Raw genomic sequence first — 24,653 nt, forward strand, 5'->3', positions numbered from 1 at the left:
ATGTGGTTATGTGTTTCAGCTGCACTATTCATATATGTATATTGTTTCCTTTAGTATACATATGGAATGTACAAATAGAGTAATAATAAAAAAAGGAAAAAATATGATTGTAATCTCGTAATAATATTACATCCGTTGCTGTCGACGAAAATGTTAAGCATCTACACCGTGTTTGCGATTTTATTTACTTTATCATCCATTTGATGTTTAGCTGCAAGGTATTTTTCTTATGTTGGTACACACATTCTACCATCTGAAATTGATACATTTGATCTTTTGTAATGTTTTATATGCAAATATTACAGAAGAACGCACGTGTTATATATGTGCATATGATACGTGTATATATATATATATATATATATATATATATATATATATATATATATAATACGTATATACAGGGTGTCCCAAAAGTCGCACATCATCTAGGTTTTTATTAAAATAAATATAATATCTATTTTCTTGTTCATTAGCTCAACAGACGGACAATTCTAGTCCACATTTGAGATGTTCCCGAAGACGAAAATGCCAAGAGGAATCGATCTGGTGAGCGGAGTAGCCACTCCACGAAATTAGTATATGTTGTGCAACTTCTGAGACACCCTGTATATATTTATATATACTTATTATATAAACTAGTTCTTTTTAATGTTTTATATATAAATGTTGCACACGAACACAACTGATATGCATGTATATGATATATACATATATATATATATATATATACATATATATGATACATATATGTATTTGTATATATGTATATTTATACATATATATATGATATATGTATTTGTATGTGTATATATATATACAGATATACATATATATATTATATTACTATTAAACTCTATAATGTGAAGGTGTATGCATGTGTGTATTTGTCTTGACAAATCTCTGCCTTCTTTCTTCAACTTTAAAATATGTCTGTGAATCGAAAGTTCGTTTAGGTACTTTCGAGTCAGATCAAACGTCGTGATATTTCAACATGTCTCCGTTCTTCGTATGATAATGTCTTAAAATATTTATTTTTACGTTTTCTTTGTCCTTGATGATATATTAAAAAAAAAGAGATGTTATGAATTTTTTTGACACTTTCCTCCCCAAAGTATAGTTTGAGAAAAAGGGGTTAAGGTTGAAGACTGAAACACAAAAACGTACGTAAATATAATCCTAACGAACCGATGAGCAGAAATCAAGTCTTTTTTCGTACATCTATTAATAAATATTTAGATTTTTTTTCTTAATCAAAGACCTACAGAATTTTTTTCTTAATCCAATACCTACAAAAATACGTTTAGGTCTTACGAAATAAAAGATTGTTTTTTTTTTACTTTCATTGTTCTATAATTTAAAATGCAACAAATAGTAAACTAAGTTTACACTACTGATATATATATATATATATATATATATATATATATATATATACACACATAAATATATATATATACGTGTTTTAAAAAGCCGTTTTAATATATATATATATATATATATATATATATATTGCATATACATACATCATATGCTTATTTCTATATTCATCCTTACGTATTGAATGTATATATGTACACATACATACATATACATGTATCTTGTATACAGACAGCATGCATACGTACACACCATGCATATATGCACCATGTACATAATGTAGATGCATTCATATTATCTTAATTCATTTTAAGTATATATATATCACGTATATATATATCATATTATATATGCATAATGTACATATATGCATTAATGTACATATTGTGTTTATGTATATATATATGTATACATACACACACACGCACACACACACACACACACATATATATATATATATATATATCAATAAATGCATACGTACATCTTGTATAGAAATAGCATGCTTATATACACCATTTATATAAACATCATATATATATTATAGACGTATCGTATGAGTAAATATCATGTATGTATATATAATGTATATACATTACTGTATACATAAACCGTATATAAATCATATATCATGTCTAGATATACATTATATATATTGCTTATACATAAATTATGTATATATGCATGATTTATAAACATATATCTTAAATATGATGTGTGTATGCATTAATTATATAGACACTTGCATACATATGCCGTATATATATAAGACATACACATACATTGAGTATATATATGCATATATATCACATAGCTATACATTATATATATAAATGGTGTATATATCAATCATGTATATGTATCCATATAGTACATATACATGAGTGTACACCCATATATATATATATATATATATATATATATATATATATATATATATATATATATATATATGCACTACATAAAATGGCCTGAAATGTAGTAAGCTTACATCTTTTACTTTTTTGTGAATTCCTAATTGTTTCTATTAGAAATATATTAAATAATCTAAGAAAGGTCTTACATTTTATGAAAAATAAATTCAAAAATTAATACTTTTTAACAATCTTTTTGATAAATTGTGGTGATTTATATCTTATTTTCTCTGTTTTTTCAAAGTTCATAATCGTTGTCATTGTAAATATTTGAATTGTTAATCATGCATTTTTGTTTGTACTGGTCTTGGTTCTGGATAATAAAGGACATGTCGAGAATCGAGAGATGTTTTTAGTTTTTCCACTTTGGATTCATTATATATCTTTTATAATTATTGTTGTTTTTTTTCATCTACTATCTCTTAATTTCCTGTTCGCCTTCTTGACATGCCTTTGACTCAACTGGGAATGCTTGCTTTTATTGGTTGTTTCATTTTCGAAGTCATCGTCGAACCAACGAAATATGTCTTTCGGTCCGGCTGTTCGTGTATCCCCGTTCAAAACGCTTTCCCCATCTGACACAGATCTTGGGGCTCGGAACAAATTTCAAGGCCACGTATTATCTACGCATCACTTGTTCCCTATCTTATAGGTGAACGAGGGCGCAGACGACACAATGGAGAAGGAACAGGAGGAGAAAACAAGGCAGCTGTGGCGCGAACTGAGTACAAGATATCTGTCCGTTGCTTGCTTCTGTGGGGTCTATTCCTGAAAAGAGATAAAATGGTTTAGATATATTTAAAAACACATATTTATATTACATTTAGTTAATTAGTAAATAGCAAAAACATTTTACAAATGAATCAATACTTAATGATTTAGTGTTTAATAATCTCCAAAATATCTAATGGAACACATAAATCCTCTTCTACTTAGTCACAAATCGCTTATCAATAATGAAAGATAAAGCGGATTATCAGTCAATGAAAACGGCTACATGTGAGTGTCTGTTTTCTGCTAACAGTGTTAATAACTAAAAGTTTATTTTTTATTTTTTTTATTACATTTTCCCCCCAAACAAGGCACATTGCCACTTTGGTGTAGAGGGCTACTATCAGCGGCAGCAACTACTGGGGCACTATGTAGGGATTTGGGCAGCAAGATGTCAGTTCACGTTGCACTTGAACTTCTGCATGTCAGTACAGTTAGGGTAGCAGGAACCTGGAATGGAATTCCAGAGTCTAGCGGTTCTGGGGATGAAACTACTGGAGTAGAAAGATCTTTTACATCTAGGGATCTATACTGTGTGGGGGTGGGATTTAGCTGCCTATCGGGTTTGTCGAGGGTGTCTACGTCGTGGGGGCACAAGTGCTGCAGTTCGTCAGAGCATTCACCATTATTTTTTTTTATTGTAGTGTCATCATGTTTTTAAAGAGTTTCAGTTAGTTGAGGGGGAGCTGAACAAGAGGTTATGCAGGATATCAGACATGCAACACAAGCAGACCATTAGCTGACCTTTCTTCAACTAGGACTGTGGCCTCGCGAAAGCCCATCGGGGATGAGCGCAGGGTCCCTTTCCATGCGCGACATGGCACTACAAACATCCCGATATTATACAACTGTTGATAGAGCAGCCGCTCTAAGCGCTACCAAAGAGTTAGGGCTCCTGTACTACCAGTCGGAAACAGCAGCCAGGAACTGTCAATCCGGTACCTTCAGCCCATCAGAATAAGATCACCCCAATCTAATTGCACAGGCATGCGTGGTACTCAAGCACCCTCAAGTGCCCAGTTATGAGGGGTGGGATGTGTCGGGAGTGGGGGAACGGCATTCAATGCCCTAGACAAGAAACAAGATCTACAACTAGGTGCTTTGTCGATTCACTTGTGGTAGTGTCTCTGCACCTGACTATTAGGCAAAGAAGGAGTATGGAAGCCGGCGATAGACAGAGCCTATCTACTCCTTAAGAAATTTAGGTTTGCAGACCGGTAATTTGTTTGAGTCACCAGCTCTAGGACGGTTGTCGTCCAAGACTGGAGAGGCCTCCCTCCTCTTTGGTTTAGTTTCAGAGTTTTCCTTCTCCTAGACGGGTGATCTGGGAAGATCTGGGTCCATCAGCCCTGAGAGGGTTTGCTCTGCGCCTGGGTCCTACTCCATGTATTTCTGCGACACCGCGTGGTTAGTTAATCTTACAGGGTTAGTTTGTAGGTTATATATCTAATGAATAGTTACACTCCTCAAAGTGATTTAGGGGCATGCAGTGGAAGTTGGAAGAGATTTGTATAATTTCCTCTTCCAACTCTAAATATAACTAATCAAAAATAAAATACAAAACTGGATAAAATATAAACTATTCGCACATATTTATATTGAGAATTAATTAATAAGCAGATTATTTATCAAATGTTGATTATTTAATGAATATTTATCGAATTAATGAATAAATAAACATCCAAAATAATTAATACAAAACGCAAATTGTCTTCCACTTCGTCGATAAATCGTTTCTCAATAATTGATGACAATGTAGACAATGCCAACTATTGAAATAAGAATTACTATATGTGATCCTATGCTTCATTTTTTACATGGGCTCATGAGTGACAGTGGGAGGTGGCTTAAATTCGAGTGTATAAGCCCCGTCTTCTCTAAATATTACTAATAAAAATAAAATGTAGAACCGAATAAACTATCAAAATATTAATAACGATCAGAAATACATATTTTTTTTAGAATACGAAACAATAGTTTGTATAATTGACTTGCGAAACAATTACAAGTGTATCTTCGATTGAAAAAGCAATGAGTTATGCATTCAGGCAATTTCTTTGTAGCACATGACCATTGTTTTTAAATATCTACTTTATACACTAATACATGTTATTTACTAATTATATTAAGAGGCTTTTACTTTTGCAGATATCTCTTTTTAAAACAGTATCAGAATTATCGATTTAATTTTCATTATACAGGGTGTCCCAAAAGAAGCTGACAGATTTTAAATTTGATTAACTCCCTCATTATTTAAGTTATGCTTACCAATTTTCATATGTAGGTAGATGAGCCTCTTCGTGATTATATGAGATATAGTAAGATATCATAGTCTACTTATTCTAATTTTATTCACGCAACTTAATCTAGGGTACGTTTTTCACAAGGTCTAATTTTAGTTATGGAAAATAATGTTACTCAAATGTCCACCATTTTAATTTTCACAATCTTGTGCTATCTGCAGGGCATTGTCCAGCACATCACTTAATGTTTCAGGGATTATGACCCTAATTTTCTCCTCTATATTGTTTTTAAGGGTATTTATTGTGGCTGGTTTTATTGCATTGGAAGTAGGGTAATTTCTTGTGTTGACGTTTCGTCGAAATTCTCTTTGAGTTTCTGATATTGACTCATTCAACCGAAAATACGACTCTACAATAAATATCCACTCCTCGGTAGTGTAACGGCTAATGATGACCTTGAAAGGGGTACTCTAGATGATCTGAAAAAATAAAATAAAAATATAAAAACATAAGAAAGTTATGAATTTTTTTTTAACTATCAGCTTCTTTTGGGACACCCTGCATATTAATCAACTAGTTTATCTTAAGAAATTTTATTCTACATCTACAGTGTATGTTTATTTCACTTTTACGCTTAAGTAATATGTTTATACCTTTAAACTAAAAACTTCTAGTTTACGATTAAGCACAAAATACACGAACCGTCTTTATATACGATTGTGTTTTTATCTACATTAAATGAGCCTGTATACATATTTCAGTTTCTTTACTTTATCGTTATTTTCATTTCAGTTGTCGACTGAGCTTCAATCTGTGGTCCTCCCCTATAAACATTCGCAACAAAACTCGTCTAGCTACATCCAATCAATGATTTAACTTTCTCTCTCTTTGCCTAAAGCTAAACTACCACGAGTAAAATACCGCGAGACTGCTTCCCAGTTTACTATAACCTGTTCATTTACAAGTCCAGTATAAACAAATTCTTGTTGAATTTCTCTCTTAAATAATTAAATTTTGTTCAATTTCTACCATCATTAGCAACTGTCATAGGATTGTTCCACCCTCTACCTAACACTCATTTATCCTTATCGTTGGGTAACTTTTGTGGCTTGATCAGTGGTGAAACCCTCGTAAAATAGATATGTAGTTTCCAAGAATTAAAAAATAATGGTGGTTTTTATACACACCTCAACTATAAAGAAGTATTTGAAAACTTGAAAATATTTCATGTCAAACCAAGGAAATTCTTGGCACATTCGACCAACTAAGGAACTGTCATGATTTTATCACAATCTTCTTTGTAGAAATCATGAACAGTTTAGTTTCATTCTAGTAGGTGATCTCTCAATGATTGACCTCCTCATTCCTGACAAGTGTTAGTTATTATTAGACAAATGGCCTACTATAACTTGTTTCTTTATGGCTGGCCAGCAGGCGTTTGTCTATCTTCTAACCACCGGCTAGGACAGAGACGCCAGTGAAGTTGGAATATCCACCAAAGAGCAAGGAACGTGAGCTGGGTAGCCGCCACCGTCCATACCGGTGTACCTCGCAACACAACCGGTATTTCCAGCCGAATCAGATCCTTATTCCCTATGCTTTTCTGCGCACACAGAGGTCGTTATATGTGCGAATGACCAGCCATAGAAGGTGGACACCCGGAGGTGCCCAGTCAGCGACAACCGATCTGATGACCGACGGTCAAGGATCTTAGGCAGTAGGAACACTCCTCAGCAAGAGTCCTGTTCTGGACGCTAATGATTGGGCATTCACGTGTACGTGTCGTAACATTTCAGCGAGCCAATCATCACCAGGAACGCCAGTTGTTTACGCCCACATTAAATGACTCGACTTATTGCAGTCGTGCGGCGCACTACACTCGAGGAATGCTAATTGGTCTGTTCACGGTTATATGTGTTCCCTTCTAGAGTGCTACCTTTGAAGAAAATTTTATAAAAATACTTTATTTATTCCAGTTACTCGAGTCGTTCATGCTAGCCAATGCCATGCTATTGCTACATATTTTTGTATTATTTCGGAGTATCTCCTCGATATTCCCCTGGTATAGATTTAGCTTCAGTGGAAATCAATTAAATACGAAGTAACACGAAATCATAAATGAAAATAGAAAATCAAGCTAGAAATACTTTACGCGCACAACAAGCGCAATTATTTCAAGCAAAGGCAAAAACAAATTTTATATAACATCAACAACAACACCAGGTGACAGTGACTAATTGGTTAACAATACGGACACAATCTGCGTGTTCCAAGTTCGAATCCAGCTCGTTCTACAAAAACACTTTTGCTTGGGGATGTTGGTAATCTTCACGTGATCGCTACCGGTAGTACCCATGGCTTTCAAGAAAGAATTCTAACTAGAAGTATATCGGGGAACTGAATGCCAACAATACTCGCTTGATTCTTTGATTCATGTAAAATGAATGGGCGATGCCAAACAACAATAATCAATAACAAACATTATAAAAAAATAGTAGCAGTATTGATAATGTTAGAACTATTAGTGCTACTACTACAACAACAACTGCGAATGACAATAAAGATAATTGCAAGAATAATAAACAGATAATGAGAATGAAAAACTAGGGAAACAAGTGAAACATGCATGGTCTCCTGTGAGTGCACAGTGAACGAGGCATAAAATGACTAAGTTCAGCACCCCCCCGTCAAAACCTGGTGAAAATGAACAAACGGTGCAGTTTAATATATGTAAATTTGATGTCTGCACCAGGCAAAAAAAGAAATGACTAAGTCCATCATTTGCCATCCCCATTTAGTCCCAAAAATTCCCATGGCCTTAAGATATATTTAAATTTGAGTTCAGCACCAAGCAAAACTGCTAAATAGACATACACAGAAAATTTTGGACAAATATGGTAAAATAGTCCCAAAAAATGGAGTGTTTTTATTAGCCCTGAAAGAGCCCCTGGGGCACACCCAAGAGTTATCGCGAAGTATGGACAAACAAAATTATATAAAAATCAGTTTGTTACAACCTTTCAGAAAGTTTTATAAAAATCCAAGACATCAATTTTTTTTTAATACGCACAAAAGTGTCAATTTTAGCCATTTTAACCCGAAAGGAACCCCTAGGGGAAAACCGGAGATTTCCCACATGATCCGTTCTGTTACATTTTACTCATATCATGTTTAATGTTTGTGCAAAATTTCAAAAAATTCCAACGCGTAGTTATTGAGAAAAGTAAGAACGGACGAACAGACGAATGGACAAGGGTGAATTTACAGGTCCACCCTCCTTTTTAGGGGAATAATTGCAAATCTTGCAACTAAATTGAAATTACTTTATGTCGATCAAATTGTGTTGACTTGTAGCAAACAACATTAGAAGCAAATCTGATTCATTTTCAATAAAATATATTCGTTTGAATCTTGTTCCATTGTATCACTCATAAATCAATAAAGAAAAGATTTATTGTGTTCTGCAACCAGAAATCAAATACGAAGATTTCTTTGTTTCATGCACAAATAGAAGGAGATCAACAAAAAATCAAACAGAAAACAGACAAACAAACAAATGACAATAAAATCATATGACTCAGACGTAGATGATTAACTATCGGTTTAACTCGAAACAAATCATGCATTCAAAATAAAAACAACACGTATAAATAAGTACACATGTATATACACACATATACACACACAAACACACACACACACACACACATATATATATATATATATATACGCACACACATATATATGCATACACACACACACACACACATATATATATATATATATATATATATATATATATATATATATATATATATATACTAGCAGGCCGCCCGGAGTTGCCAGGTCGTAAAATACACATACAGATTACATTGTTTTTTTTTACATAGGCATCACCACATTATCAAGGCCAAGAGGCCACTCAAGGATAAGGGTTAAAGAGTGTACAGTAGAAATTGGACAATATAGTAATCATTAGTAATGAAAATTTGGTAAAGTTGATAACTTATATGGAACGGCTCATCAAGAACTTATTTACGTTAGACTTGAAGACAACCATATTGTAGTCAGCCGGAAAGCAGGAAAATGGAAGACAATTCCACAGGCGTGCAGTTCTAAGAAAAAAGCTTTGTTCATGGAATCTACGTTTAGGTTTAGGCACAGATAAAGAGTTATTATTGTTATTAATACAGAAACTGAGACATGTGCATGCGCGTATTATGCATTTTTTTTCCTAAACAGTTCACTTCTTGCTTGTGTTATGCTGATTAATCGGACTAATATTCTAATCTTGTGTATTATTAGCACAACGTTTCGGTCACTGTAACCTGCGACCTTCTTCAAGTGTTGAAAACGTGGTTCTTTTTTCTCTACTAAGCAAAAGAGAGTTGACTCTGCATTGCAAGAATTCGAACCGTGCGTTTGAGGGTGGGTCCGTAGATCATAAAGAAGATTCAATCTTCAGGGTTCACTAAGATATTTTTACAGGCTTTTCTATGACTCAAATTTTCTAAGTACAAAAAAAGAAGCATGTTTTCAACACACAAAAAAGGTTGCAGGTTGCAGCGACCGAAACGTTGAGCAACGTTCAACACCCAAGAGAATAATAGTCCGATTAATTAACATAGCACAAGCATGAACAAAGTTTCTTTCTTAGAAGTGCACGCCTGTGGAACTCTCTACCGCTTGCCTGTTTCCCACCTGACTTCAACTTGGATATATTCAAGTCCAACATAAACAAATTCCTTATAAACCGCCTCTTAATTAATGCCATTTCATCAAATCTCCAATACTAACGAATACTACAACACCATCCCATTGATTACTGTACACGCAATAACCCTTATCCCCGAGTGGCTTTTTTTTACATTGAGATCACCACTTATCAAGTTAAGTTGTGACCTCAATATAAAAAGAAATTCACATCTAATCTAAAAAATCAGAATTGCAGTTCACTTCTTGTAAGTAAAAAAAAAAAATACTCGTGCTGAGATCGAATAAACACCTAAAGTCAGGTAGTCAAGAACGATAACCCTTCGGCCAGCCTGACACGCTCTATAAAAATTGTTTTCAAATCGATTTATACTTAATATAAAGCATACGTAATGTGAACCATTCACGCACGGGCAATCGCGAAACAGTTAACCAGCAGAGAAAAATTCGAAGACTTGCACGGACGAGTTTTTCAATTTTGACCCCTTCGAAACCCCTTTTCCAGATAAACAAAAAACATATTAAAAAGTTTTCCACATTTATGAATAAATTATATACGAATTTCAAGTCTGTAGATAAAAATTCGTACAGTATAAGAAGTGTCCTAACACACAAACATTCCCACTTTTATAGCTATATATATAATTTATAAATAGTAATAGATAATATATCTATATATAATCATAAAACTTCGTGGGCCGCCCGGGCGACCTTGCTTGCTTGAATCTTATATTATAATACAGTTGTATTTCTGTCTGCTTCTTTGTTCACAATTTAATGAATATCTTGAAAAGATCCAAATAAATTTGTATATTGAAAACGGCTATATATATATATATATATATATATATATATATATATATATATATATATATATATATATATATATATATATATATTTGTTTTTATTTATTGCTAAGGATCTTCCCTATTTTTATACAAAAATTTATTTAAATATTTTATAAAGAATGGGGGGTCATTGTAAATAATGTACCATGAAGTTAAAAAGGCATAAGAGGAAAATTCGAGTCGGGGATCATCCACTTTGTCTATTCTCTAAGCAAATTTTTCACTCACCATATTGCTTCATTAACTTTATGGGCCTAAGCCATTTAAAATATCCCCACACGAATGACTGTATTTCAAAATTTTATTTTCAAAACACACACACACATATATACAATTTCATCAAAAAAATTATACAATCGACGAGTAACTTCATTTGCATATTAAATAAAAAATCAATTTTGATAATTAGATCGATTATTAATTGTTTGTTGCAATAAAATCATTTTAATTGTTTTATTTAGAAATATTATTTAAAGTTGACCTATTTAATTCATTCTTAATTTTATTTGTATTTGATTTAATTAATTTTTCAACTGTTTGGTTCAAAACCGGAAGTAAGCTTATTTATTTAAACTATGAAAGTCATTTCCCTTTCAAGTTACTTCGAAATTGATTTTCATAAACCAAGTTGGGTGTGTTTTATGCTTTCCTAAATACACATTTGGTCACTGTTTCGTAACAAGTTAGGATATCAGTGCCTCTTAAATAGTATGTGACTAATGCCTTCACCCGGCAATATGTTTCGACCGGGCACCGTCTAGTATGAACAACTAGTATATATATATATATATATATATATATATATATATATATATATATTTGATTATTTTAAAAGGAAAACTGAGAATTTATAAAATAATATTAATCAACGTTTCGTCCCTATTTCAGGGGACATCATCAGGATTTTCGAGCTAATAGTGTAGAAGAAAATGATCATAAATCACACGAGAGTGAACATGCATGTGATTATCATTAATATTTGATTAACATTATTTTATGAATACCCGGTTTTCTTTTTCAAATAATCATAACGTCAACCATCGCTTGTATTTTTATCTTATTTTTACTCATACATACAAACAAACATACATACATACATACATACATACATATATATATATATATATATATATATATATATATATATATATATATATATATATATACATTCACGTGAAATCACCTTTTTCTGAACCCTTTTCCGTCTGCTTCACTTTTTGTTATCAAGTAAGATCTTTGACTTTGACTTTCATCAAATACTTTTGCAAGCAAAATCCGATCCCGCATTTTGCTAATTCCTACCCTCTGACGAGAAGGAAAGTATTTCTTCGAAACTCCGCGAATTAAGGACTATCCACTTATTTAGTGTTTCTTTTTCAAATTAAATATGTTTTTAACTCTTTTTCAAAGTGGTTTTTAACATGTTTTATTAACGATTTGCTTATATATATATATATATATATATATATATATATAGAGAGAGAGAGAGAGAGTTTTGTTTTAATTTCGTTCAGAAAAAACATCAATTTTCAGAACAGAAATTTATTGTTTGAATAAAGAATACAGTTCAGATTTAAACATAAAAAAGACAATAAAATAAGCAAATATAGTTAACATCATGTTCTATCAAGTTTGACAATGCCGAGAAACGGGTCTTGCTAGTATATATATATATATATATATATATACATATATGTATATATATATATATATATATATATATATATATACATATATGTATATATATATATATATATATATATATATAGTAAGCTATAAAAATATATATGACAATTAAGCTACAGAATATTCCGCGTTTCATCCACGCAAGGATCTGTCGAACTAGCGTGGATGAAACGCGGAATATTCTGTGTAGCTTAATTGCCATATATGTTTTTATAACTTATTACCTTGCTCTACCTATGTATTGAACACTGTCGAAGTAAATACTTAGAGTTTTCTTTGTATGTGCTCAATAAGAATATTATTTCGAATTAGATATAATATTTGCTAATGACTTTTCCTCTGAGGAGATGAGCCTACATCGAAAATTCATGGGTTAAGGAAATTAATCTGAACTATATTCTTTATTCAAACAATAAATTTCTGTTCTGAAAAATTATGATTTTCTGAACAAAATTTAAACAAAAAACTAAAATTCCATTTGCTTTATCAAGTATATGAAGCTATTCTCTTTAAGCTTCAATTGTCTTGTATAATATTACCTCCAAAAAATTCTATAAGACTCTACACCTTACAATTAATTAATCAATCGGTATTTCTATACACCTCTGGATGCCTATATATATATATATATATATATATATATATATATATATATATATATATATGACTATTTCATTTAATCACATAAATTAATATACGAAAGTATAATTTTGAGCGTAAACTTTAAGTATTTACTTCAACAGTGTTCAATACATAGGTAGAGCAAGGTAATAAGTTATAAAAACATATATGCCAATTAAGCTACACAGAATATTCCGCGTTTCATCAATGCTAGCTTGACGGATCCTTCCGTGGATGAAACGCGGAATATTCTGTAGCTTAATTGTCATATATATTTTTATAGCTTACTATATATATATATACAGTTGTGCCCGATATTATTCATACCCCCCCTTGAAAATTGAATTTATTAGGTGTAACTTTGTTAGAATTTATTGTTTACGTCCATATTGATACATATTCTTAATAAACCTCTTCTGATCATTTTCGTCATTTTAAAATCTCGGGATACTTGTAATAAAAGAAATATACAGCTATTTATAAAATCTGCAATGTTCAAAAATAATCATACCTCCTTATTTTTTCAGTATTAATCGAGTTTCTGACTGTTTGTTTCCTGTTTGATTCTTATTTTGAATGCTTTTATACAACCTTTGATTAATTTCATTTCGTTTTTTTGCATTTTTCAGAAATTAAAATGATATCAACTGAAAACCAATAAAAGAATAAAAATTATTAGAATGGGGAAGAAAAAAGAGCTTAGTAATGATCTTAGGACTAAAATTGCGAATTCACATAAGGATGGTTTAGGTTAAAAGTCAATTTCCAAGAAATTTGAGGTCCTTACAGCAACAGTACAGAGCATCATCAAAAAATTCCAGAGCCACCACACAACAAACAACTTGATTGGTAGAGGAAGGAAAAGGAAACTGTCTGCTAGAGCCACCAGGAATATTGTAAGAAGTGTTAATGCAAATCCAACCACCACTACTAAGGACATTTTAGAAAATCTGGAGTCTTCTGGCATAAAAATATCAAGGCAAACATTGCAAAGGACTCTGCATGAAAATGGTCTGAAAGGAAGAAGACCAAGAAGGACTCCATTGCACACCGGAAAACACCTTGCAGCACGTCTAAAGTTTACTAGGAACCATGTGAATTCTCCAGAGTCCGTTTTCTCAAGTATTTTGTGGACTCACGAAACAAAAATTGAATTGTTTGGCCATATGGATGCTTCTTACGTTTGGAGGAAGAAAGGAGAAGCTTACAACCCAAAGAACACCATACCCACGGTGAAACATGGTGGTGGTAGCCTAATGTTTTGGGGCTCCTTTTCGGCTAGTGGTCCAGGTAGTTTGGTCAAGATAGATGGAACCATGAAGAAGGAGCAATATTTGGAGATACTCCAGAAAAACATTAGACAGGATGCGGAGAAGCTCCATTTAGGACCAAACTGGGTCCTTCAACAGGATAATGATCCAAAACATACTGCCAAAATAGTCAAGAAATGGGTTGAGGATAATCAAATTAATGTTTTGGAATGGCCTAGCCAGAGTCCCGACCTGAACCCTATCGAAAACCTCTGGCACATATTGAAAACTGAGGTTAAAAAGCGGAAACCTAGAAATTTGATGGATTTGGAGAACTACTGCATTGAAGAATGGTCAAAAATCAGTGTTGATGCTTGTAAAAACCTTGTTGATAAATATCCAAAACGGTTACAGGCAGTTATTAAGAATAAAGGGCATGCTATTGACTATTAGTAAGAGAGGTATGAATAATTTTGAACTAGTGCCATTATTGTTTTTCTTTGTATAATGTTTCAAACTTGCATAATTTATTTATTTGTTGAGTTTAAATTAAATGCTTATGCTTGATTTATTGTTTGAAATCCCTTTAATATTGTCTACCTTCTGGTTTGAGCAATAATCTTATAGAAATCTCAAAGATCCGAGGGGTATGAATAATATCGGGCACAAGTGTATATATATATATATATATATATATATATATATATATATATATATATATATATACTAGCAAGACCCGTTTCTCGGCATTGTCACACTTGATAGCAAATGATGTTAACTGACTGAATTGCTAAGTTTTTATATTTGCTTATTTTATTGTCTTTTTTATGTTTGAACTTACGTGTGACCCCTCCCCCGCAATGGCAAATGAGTCTAGAACCTTTTTTTTGTGTTTGCATGAACATGTGAACTGGAACATTCAATATACTTTATGTGTTTTGAACAAGATGAATTTTATTTTCGTCTGATCAATTGTTGAATTTTTTTTTCTGAAGTGGTTAGAAATGAAACAAAAATCGTACAGAATAAAGTATTACACCTCTTTCTAGATGATGAAAAATAAAACTTTCACCTGCCTAGTTTCCCCTTAAAAGAACAATGTCCCCAATTAAAAAAAAATGTTAAATCTTATAAATAGTATTTTCAAATGATGAAAGTATTCGGTTTTCATTATCATTAATTTTTACTTTTTTTTGTTTACATAGGCATCACCACATTATCAAGGCCAAGAGGCCACTCAAGGATAAGGGTTAAAGAGTGTACAGTAGAAATTGGACAATATAGTAATCATTAGTAATGAAAATTTGGTAAATTTGATAACTTATATGGAACGGCTCATCAAGAACTTATTTACGTTAGACTTGAAGACAACCATATTGTAGTCAGCCGGAAAGCAGGAAAACGGAAGACAATTCCACAGGCGTGCAGTTCTAAGAAAAAAGCTTTTTTTGTACTACGTGCTCAAGATCAGAGGAGAGAGAATTGGAGAGAACTTGGTCGTTTACTGTCTTAGATGTGCTACCATAAATGGTAGTGTCGTCAGCATAAATGTCTACAAATGATGTAAGGATGTGATTCATGAAGATCATTAATGTAGATCAGGAAAAGAGTTGGGCCCAGGATGGACCCCTGAGGGACACCGGCATTAATACTGTGAGCTTCTGATTTTTGCCCCTCAACTACTATTCTTATGAACTCTATCAGAAAGAAATGATTTAATAATTGAGAACACTTTTCCAGCTATACCATAGCTAGCGATCTTATGAAGTAAACCTTTATGCCATACCCTATCAAAGGCTTTAGATATGTCAAGAGCAATTGCCCTAGAAAGATTGCCACCGTCGAGAGATTTGCTAATCCTATGCGACATAACTGTAAGCACATCTGCTGTAGATCTAGCAGAACGGAAACCATATTGAGTGTCACTAAGAAGGCTATTTTTGTTGAGATGGTTGATTACTTCTGTATTTAACACATATTCTAGCAACTTACTCATGACGCACAGGAGACTTATTGGCCTGTACTGAGAGGGGGATGAGCGATCACCTGAATTCTTAAATACAGGGCATACTGATGAGATTTTCCAGGGAGATGGGAAACTATTCTCCTTAAGACAACGTTTAAACAGTTTTGTAAGTATGAGCGCTAGTTCAGGTTGAAGTTTTTTGAGTACTATAATTGGAATACCGTCAGGGCCAGTTGCTTTACTGGAATCAAGGTTTTTGATTAGCTTGGCAACATCACGTACAGATATACGTATATCACATCGCGTGTTTTCTGATACAGGAGAGAATATTGGGGGTTGGCGGCCTTGGTCGCAAAGGGTAGAATTAGCTGCAAAGTTCTTGACAAAGAGTTTGGCTTTGTCTGATGCTGACGAGATTACCTCAGGTCCATTGATAATACTTGTTTGAGAATTTCTTCTAGACTGAGGTAATTATAAATTTGTCCGAATTAAATATTTCAAAATGCTAAATACATTGGGTTTTCGTTATCTCTAATCTTTATAGCTTTAAGAAGTCCTCCTAGACTGAGGTAATTATAAATTATAATTTTCAAATATTCGGTTTTCGGTATCTGTAATTTTCTCAGTTGGAGAATTTTTCTTAGATAAATTTGTCCGGAATAACATCTTAAAATGTTGAAAGTATACGTATTTACATTATAGATGCCTTAAAACAATACTCCTACATCATAATCAGTTTTAAGGTGTAGAAATAAATGCTCTTTTAATAAATCTAGTAAAAATTAACTAACGCTCATCATCATCATCATCATCATCATCATCATCATGACGGGCTCCTTGCCCGGACCAATGTGACTCTTTCTCTCCAGATTTTTCAGGTTCACAGTTGGCGTCGTGTGCTATTTGCTGGATGTACGTGGATCTAGGTCGTCCTCTGCTTGCGCGTCCGTGTCTATAGCAATACATCACTCACCAATTCATGCTTGCTCCTCAGAGAATGACCAGCAAATCGTAGGCGTCTTTCTCTAATGGTATTAGATATGGCAGGTAGGTTACCATAAAGTTGCTGCTTCGTGGGATGATTTTGCCAAGATATATTTAATACTGTTCGTAGCATACGGATGGTGTGTCGTCTAGTTTTCTTTCCAATCTTTTGATGAGTGTCCAGGTTGTAGCACCGTAAACAAGAACAGACTCTGCCTTTTCAGTTTGTTAGTTAGTCCCGAAGTCCATACTGAACGCAGCCCATCCAATGCAACTCATATTTTGAGATGCGAATTTCGATATCTCTCTCTGTAGAAGCTATGTTCCTGCTCAGATACATAAACTCTGCGACTTCTTTCAGTGTTGATCCAACCAGAGCCCTGATCTCTCCTTTCACATTGAAAGTCATAAACTTTGTTTTATTCGCATTAATGTGGAGACTAATGTTATTTGCAGACTTTTCTAGCTTACGTAACAGTGTTTGCGCATCAGCAGTGTTGTTCGCGAACAAAGCAATATCGTCTGCGTAATCTGCATCAGTTATGTGCGCTGATTGGTGACGTCTGTTTCTGGATGCATTTAGGGTGAAGCCTGGCGTGTTGTGTATATCAACAGAGGTGCGAAGTGCAAAGTCAAGGCAGACAAGAAAAAATTTTCACAAATGTTTCAATACTTATTCACTTTCGTATAAATGTATAGAAACAGTGCAGTTCGCGTAAAGTGTATTAAAGGAGATATTTATTGTATGTGATTTCTTGCTCATGCATCCAGAACTACAAATTACGAACACTATATATATATTATAACTGATTCATAATGGTAAAATATTGTAACGTTACAAACGTTTAAACACGTGTTAACATGTAGGTACCCAACACGACGTAGACTCCGTCGCAAGGAACACAAGAAAGGAAAAGGAAAGAAACTAAATTCTCTGTTTCAGGTTTTAATAAAAGACCTTTATTTCTCTTTCTCCAAACAACACATAACTTACAGCTGTGACGTCACCAACATGTCTTTAACATGATCGCTATGCTTGGTCTGTTCTCACGTTCTGCTTTTTATAATATTTTTCTTTTTCCTTACCGTGACGTCACTTCACACACGGTGAGTCATTTACATACAACCGCCATACGCGCGTCCGCGCTCTGTTACAATATTAGAAAGCCGAAAAAGATTTTAAAAAGCCGATACTATAAAATATATATGTTTTATCATTCAGTTCTTTTGTCGTTTACCGTGATTTTACAGAAACATAAATAAAATCAATATTATTATTTTATTTGTGGAAAAAATCAAAAGTGTCTCTGATATATTAAGGCAAATTGTTTAATAGATAAGAATATAATCTTAAAAGTAAGTTATTTTTAAAATACAATGGCTTAAAATCAAGTTATGTCTGTGTTTTTTTTAAAAATTTTTGTTCTACAGAAATAAAAATCACAATGTTTTTGTTTGTTTTGATGGGACAAAAATCTTGTTATTGAAGTGAAAAAGGATGTTCTAAACAGCACAATGTCTATTTTTGGTTTTTATTTCCACGACGAAAAAGTTTTAAAATATGATGGGTTAAAATCAAGTTTCGTCTGTGTTTTATTTCATCCTACGAAAAATAATCACAATGTATATTTTTTCTATGTATATAACCAAGATAGTTTAGAAGAGATAATGTATTTAAATCCAGTTACGTCTGTGCTTTGCTGTTTTCGATCTATCAAAATGTTGCGATATGACAAAAAAGGTTTTAAAAGGTAATGCCTTAAAATCAAGTTATATCTGCTTTGCTTTATCTTCCTCCTATGAAAATAAAATCACAATGATTATTTTTTTGTTGCAATATGACAAACATGTTTTTATCAAATCAAATAAGTAAGAAAATTAATCACGGACGCGTATAAAAATTGAACTCCATGAAATATTCTGTAACGGTGTAAAGGGGAGAGATAGAGGGGAAATGATGACGGAGTAAATATACTGTTACTACTTGTGAACATGACGATCGCTGAAATTTTATAGGAATTTATAATAATGAATAAAATCGAATTGAAATTAGTAGAAAATACGTATTAGGCATTGGCATGTCGTGCGACTATAGTGAATTTATACATGGTGTCAAGACAGGGACATCGTTTTATTAATTATATAGATAGATATCAATATATAACGACACACACATATAGATTTTTATATATATGTATAGCTATACATAATTATACATAAATCGAGTGTTTCGCTGTACCACACCACTTCAATGTGGTTGGGCCAGCACCTTTCCCTAGGCAGAGATCGAAGCATAACCTAACGAGTTAATAGTCGTCAGTTCTAGCCATATCTACGGAGAAACACTCGAAAATAACATCTGAAATGTCTATTCATATCAACAATTAATCGCCGTAAAAATAATATATATATATATTAGTTAGCCAATAAGCTTTCTAGTTTTCCCCTTTTTAATCATGCGGGGGAAACTAGAAATTGATTGGCTAACTAAAAACGCAATAGAAGGGATATAAAACGCGAGACAACCACAAAATCCTCGCATAAGACTGATGAATCCTAGCGTGGATAAAACGCGGAATATTCTATGTAGCTTAATTGCCATATATATTTTACAACTTACTACCTAGCTCTACCTACGTATTGAGAACTGTTGCAGTAAATACTTAAAGATTACGCGTAAATTTATACTTTCGTATATTAATTTATGTGATTAAATTAAGTAATCACACACACACACACCCACACACACACCCACACACACACACACACACACACACACACACACACACACACACACACACATATATGAATAGTAATAGATAAAATATATAATGATATATATATAATAAATGTAAAGAAAACACCTACAGATATATATATATATATAAATATATGTATATATATATATGTGTATATATGTATATACGTATATATGTATATATGTATACATATATATATATATACCTATATATATACATATATATACATATATGTATATTACAATAGAAAAATGCGAGCAGGAAAAGTAATATGGTAAAGTTTAAACATGAAAAAGTAAAGAACTAGTTGTTAAAACTGGAAAAGAACAAGATATTGTAGTAAAAAAAAAAATAAATAAATTTATAACTAAAAATATTGCAGCATTAATAATTGATTATATAACTTTAAATTGAATTTTAAAAAATTGGTATCAGAATGACTTCCATAATTATCAAAAATCGATAATGGAAAAAACCCGATTAAAGAAATTACATTTCGATTCGACCAAAGTTAACACTCTGATACAGCCTAACATGACAAATATATTTTAAAAGTTTTCTTACTGTATAAGCAGAAAGGCCCAGCTTATAAAATCACCAGCACGTTCCTTTAAAGGACGGGGACGCGTTTGAATTGAATGTCTTTGTTTAGAGCACGATTAGACCATGATACCTTACTTTTGCATTTTAAACTTTAATTCAAACCATCATATATATAAAAAAATGAAATCAATAGTAGGTTCTCTACAGTGTAATATAGACTACAATGTATTGTGGACTACGTCAATGGGGGAAGTTTCGTGAAACTTCCTCCTGGTGCACTCCGGCGTTTCCCCGACTAACTCACGCAAACAATCGATTTGATTGAAAAATGAGAAACTTCACCGATGCCGATGAAAATAAAAGTATTAGGAATGCAGAACATTTTATAATCATAATTCAATTCCGGGCAGCGTGTGGTCTCCCTGCTAGTCTATTACATTATACAATTTATTGGACTAAATGGGCAACAAGACTCTTTATATACATATATATATATATTCGAAACTCCGCGGATTAAGGACTATCCCTTTATCTAGTGTTTCCTTTTCAGATTAAATATGTTTTTAACTCATTTCAAAGTGTTTTTTAACATATTTTATTAACTGTTTGCTCATATATATATATATATATATATATATATATATATATATATATATATATATATATATTATATATAAATGACAAAAGTCTTTATTTTAAATTTCAAGATGTTGAAGGTCTTCATCTTATGATTTATTTGTTAAAGTATATTTAAATGTTCAATTCTTGACAGTACTTGTTTCGTAAAGCAGAATAAGAAAGGAACTCGTCAACTCTAAAAGAAACTAAAAGAATATGGGTATTATTACAAAACACGAAAACCGGAAGAGAAGTTGTGTTAGGGGTTTCCTTTTGTTACGCCATCTTTGAAATATATATTAAGTACATTTTATCTCTGATTGATTTTTTACTTGTATCCTGGATGTGTGAACCTTTACATATTGAGTGAATGATGATATTCTTAATTTTTTTAAAAATCTTATTTCCTCTATTAACATTTTCCGTTTACATTTTTTTCTTGGATTTAAAATGATGAAATCTATAATATGTATCTAATAGATTCATATTGACTTCTTTTTGTAATTGAAATGAAATTCTAATGTAAATCAGCGTGCATCGATCTGACATATAATTTAATTTCTATATTTATAATCTCATTATATATGAAGGGATTTAACATTTTGCAAGCTATGATTTACAACATTTATTGGGCGCACGAAATACAGGATGAAATTATTAATCACCTTCATCTCGTATTTATTCCTTGTGTACGAACAAACCTGTTTGAGATCATAACTTGCACATGTTTTTTACTCCCTACGTATATTGTTACCCTATCTCGAATATTGAACATTTTTATCTGCATCGGATTAAACTACCAATATTAATATTTACATCTATATTTCTTTCTATATCTCTCCCTCTCTTTTTCTCTCCAACCCCCCTCTCTCTATCTCTCTCTCTCTCTTTATGTATATATATATATATATATATATATATATATATATATATATATATATATATATATATATATATGGATTGCTGAAAAAGGAACACACCAAATTATATATACATCAACGTTTCGTATTTATTTCAAGACCTTATAGGGTTTATTAAATCGATGAAAATAAAATACCAGTACAGTATCTGAGGAAACCTTGATGAACATATAACTTGGTTTGTGTGTTTTACATCTCTCCTTCTCGTTGGAATATTATTAGGTTGAGAAAAAAGTGTTTGCAGATTTTTTTAATTGTGATTTCAAATGATGTATTTTCAAATCAGTTTTGGTTACAATTACTTTACTCTATATCTCATTTTAAAGAGCGTTTATCGTTCTATCTAATTGTTTGAATCACAATGTGTTTGAAACAGTTGTATCTTCTTTTCAGTATGCTGAATACAAGATCAAAATAAAAGCATATATATTTTCTTATTTAGATTCAAGATAGGCTGGGAAGCTGCTGAAAAAGCTCGCGATAAGAAATTTCGTGACGGTGACGAGAATCTTGAAGATGATGAGATAGTGGTTGGTCATACTATGTTAACAACGATAAATTTAGCCCCTTAGTTGCAGCCAATTCACTGTTCGAAAACTTCTGAATTAGACTAACGTATACGACGATTTCCAACTACTTGAGAGAGATTGGAAAGACAAAAAAAAAAAGAAAAGAAAGCTTGATAATTGTGTGTCTCATAAATTGGACAAAACACTGTTATGAAGTGTCATCTTACTTTTTTTACGCAACAAGAACCACCCGTTTCTAGATAGGGTTGCGACTCGCGTTGAAAAGTGATTTATTTACGACAATCGGCGACGCGCGGCTCAGTGGTTAAACGCCGACGAATCTCCAGGACGCTTCCAAAAGCCAGAGCTTCACCCAAAAGAAGGTTATGCTGACTATTTCGTGGTCTGCGACCGGTCTCATCCATTACAGCTTTTTGAATGCAGACGAAATCATTACGGCAAAGAAGTATTGTAAATTAATAGATAAAATGCCTCAGAAACTTTGACAACAACACCCAGCATTAGTCAACAGGAAAAGCCGAATTCTTCTATACGATAATGCCCGACCGCACATTGCTAAGACGACCCTGCAGAAGTTGAACGAATTGGGCTACGAAACCTTGCCGCATCTGCCATACTCTCTAGACCTCTCACCTACCGACCAGCACTTTTTCAAGCATCTCGACAACATTCTGTGTGAGAAATGCTTAAAAGCCTAAGCGATACTAAAAAGGCTTTCAGCGATTTCATCGTCACCAGAATGCAAGATTTTTGTATTACTGGCATTTATACACTTGTTTTGTGCTGCAAAATTGTGTTGAATTTGATGGTGTTTATTTCGATCAATAAATTTTTGTTTAAGCCGAGACATGTTCATTTGAAATTAAAAGTCAAATACGGCAAGAACTTTCTTGTCGACCTAATTTCTTTATTTATTTCATATATATATATATATATATATATATATATATATATATATATATATATATATATATATGTGTGTGTGTGTGTGTGTGTGTGTGTTGTGGGGGTTTATCGATATATATAAAGACAGTAGTCAATAAAAACAAAAAGGAGTCAAACTCGTGAATATGCACGGCATATTTAAAGGACCCCCTTATTTATTCTACAGGAGTCGTATGTTCCCGTTCTGTCAGCCATGTCTGGGTAGAAATCCTAAGCACTTTGTTATTGTATTTTGCGTATTGCGCGCACTGAGAATTGAACCTTCAATTGCGAGAACAAGTGCTATGTTTTCATTCAAACTATTCACTGGCTTTACAAAATATTCTGGTTCAAACAAATGATGATAAAACGGGTTACCATTTTCTAATGATTTGTCTTACATGACTGAATGTTTCAAAGGAAAAATATATTTTAGTATATGAAGTAATATTTTTGAATCTCGTGTCATATATTCCGTTTTAGATGTACAACAAATCTTAATTATAATATAATATCTATTCTAGAAGTCGACAGCATCCATGCAATTTGATTTGTATTGCATGAAATCTGTTTTTACATTGAAGTTAAATATCTTTCACCGCGTAGAAGGCGTTTAAATTCAGTGATTGAGCTGGAATAGAATTTCTGCTGTGTTCTTTGCTTTGAGCCACGATGCAGGCTTCAAACAGAAGAAAATCAAATTAAGACGAGAATAAAGAAAATAAAATGAAAAAAGAAAAAAACAGATGCAAGAGAACGTGTACAAGAAAATTGAGATTGGAAGTAACTATTTTAATTTAATAAAGTTATTTGATTTCAGAAGTATTTTACAATTCGCACCAGTTTTATTGTCGTGTTTTTCTTTCGGCTCATCGCAGTCGAATATTGCGAGGCGCTTATCAGAAACGATAACAATAGTAATTACAAACCAATAAAAACAAAATGCAAATCAAATTACGACGAAAATGAAAACAACTCAGCC

At 32.5% G+C, this 24,653-nt stretch overlaps 1 protein-coding gene across 6 annotated transcripts in view; it reads right to left on the reverse strand.

The window, feature by feature from the left end:
- Nucleotides 1-2,527: 2,527 nt before the first annotated feature.
- LOC145267139 (zwei Ig domain protein zig-8-like) overlaps nt 2,528-24,653 on the reverse strand; it is an 845,722-nt gene continuing 823,596 nt past the window's right edge. For 2 of the 6 annotated variants that reach the window (XM_080123191.1, XM_080123196.1), the window contains one exon: nt 2,528-3,062. In XM_080123191.1, coding sequence (XP_079979317.1) covers nt 2,941-3,062 — 122 coding nt within the window. In that variant the 3' untranslated portion in view covers nt 2,528-2,940. The remainder of the gene's footprint in view (nt 3,063-24,653) is intronic. The other 4 variants (XM_080123205.1, XM_080123187.1, XM_080123199.1 and 1 more) reach the window with 2 other exon arrangements.

Source organism: Euprymna scolopes, chromosome 4, assembly GCF_053919585.1.
Source record: "Euprymna scolopes isolate OS-2025 chromosome 4, ASM5391958v1, whole genome shotgun sequence".
In the NCBI taxonomy this organism is placed as follows: Eukaryota; Metazoa; Mollusca; class Cephalopoda; order Sepiida; family Sepiolidae; genus Euprymna; species Euprymna scolopes.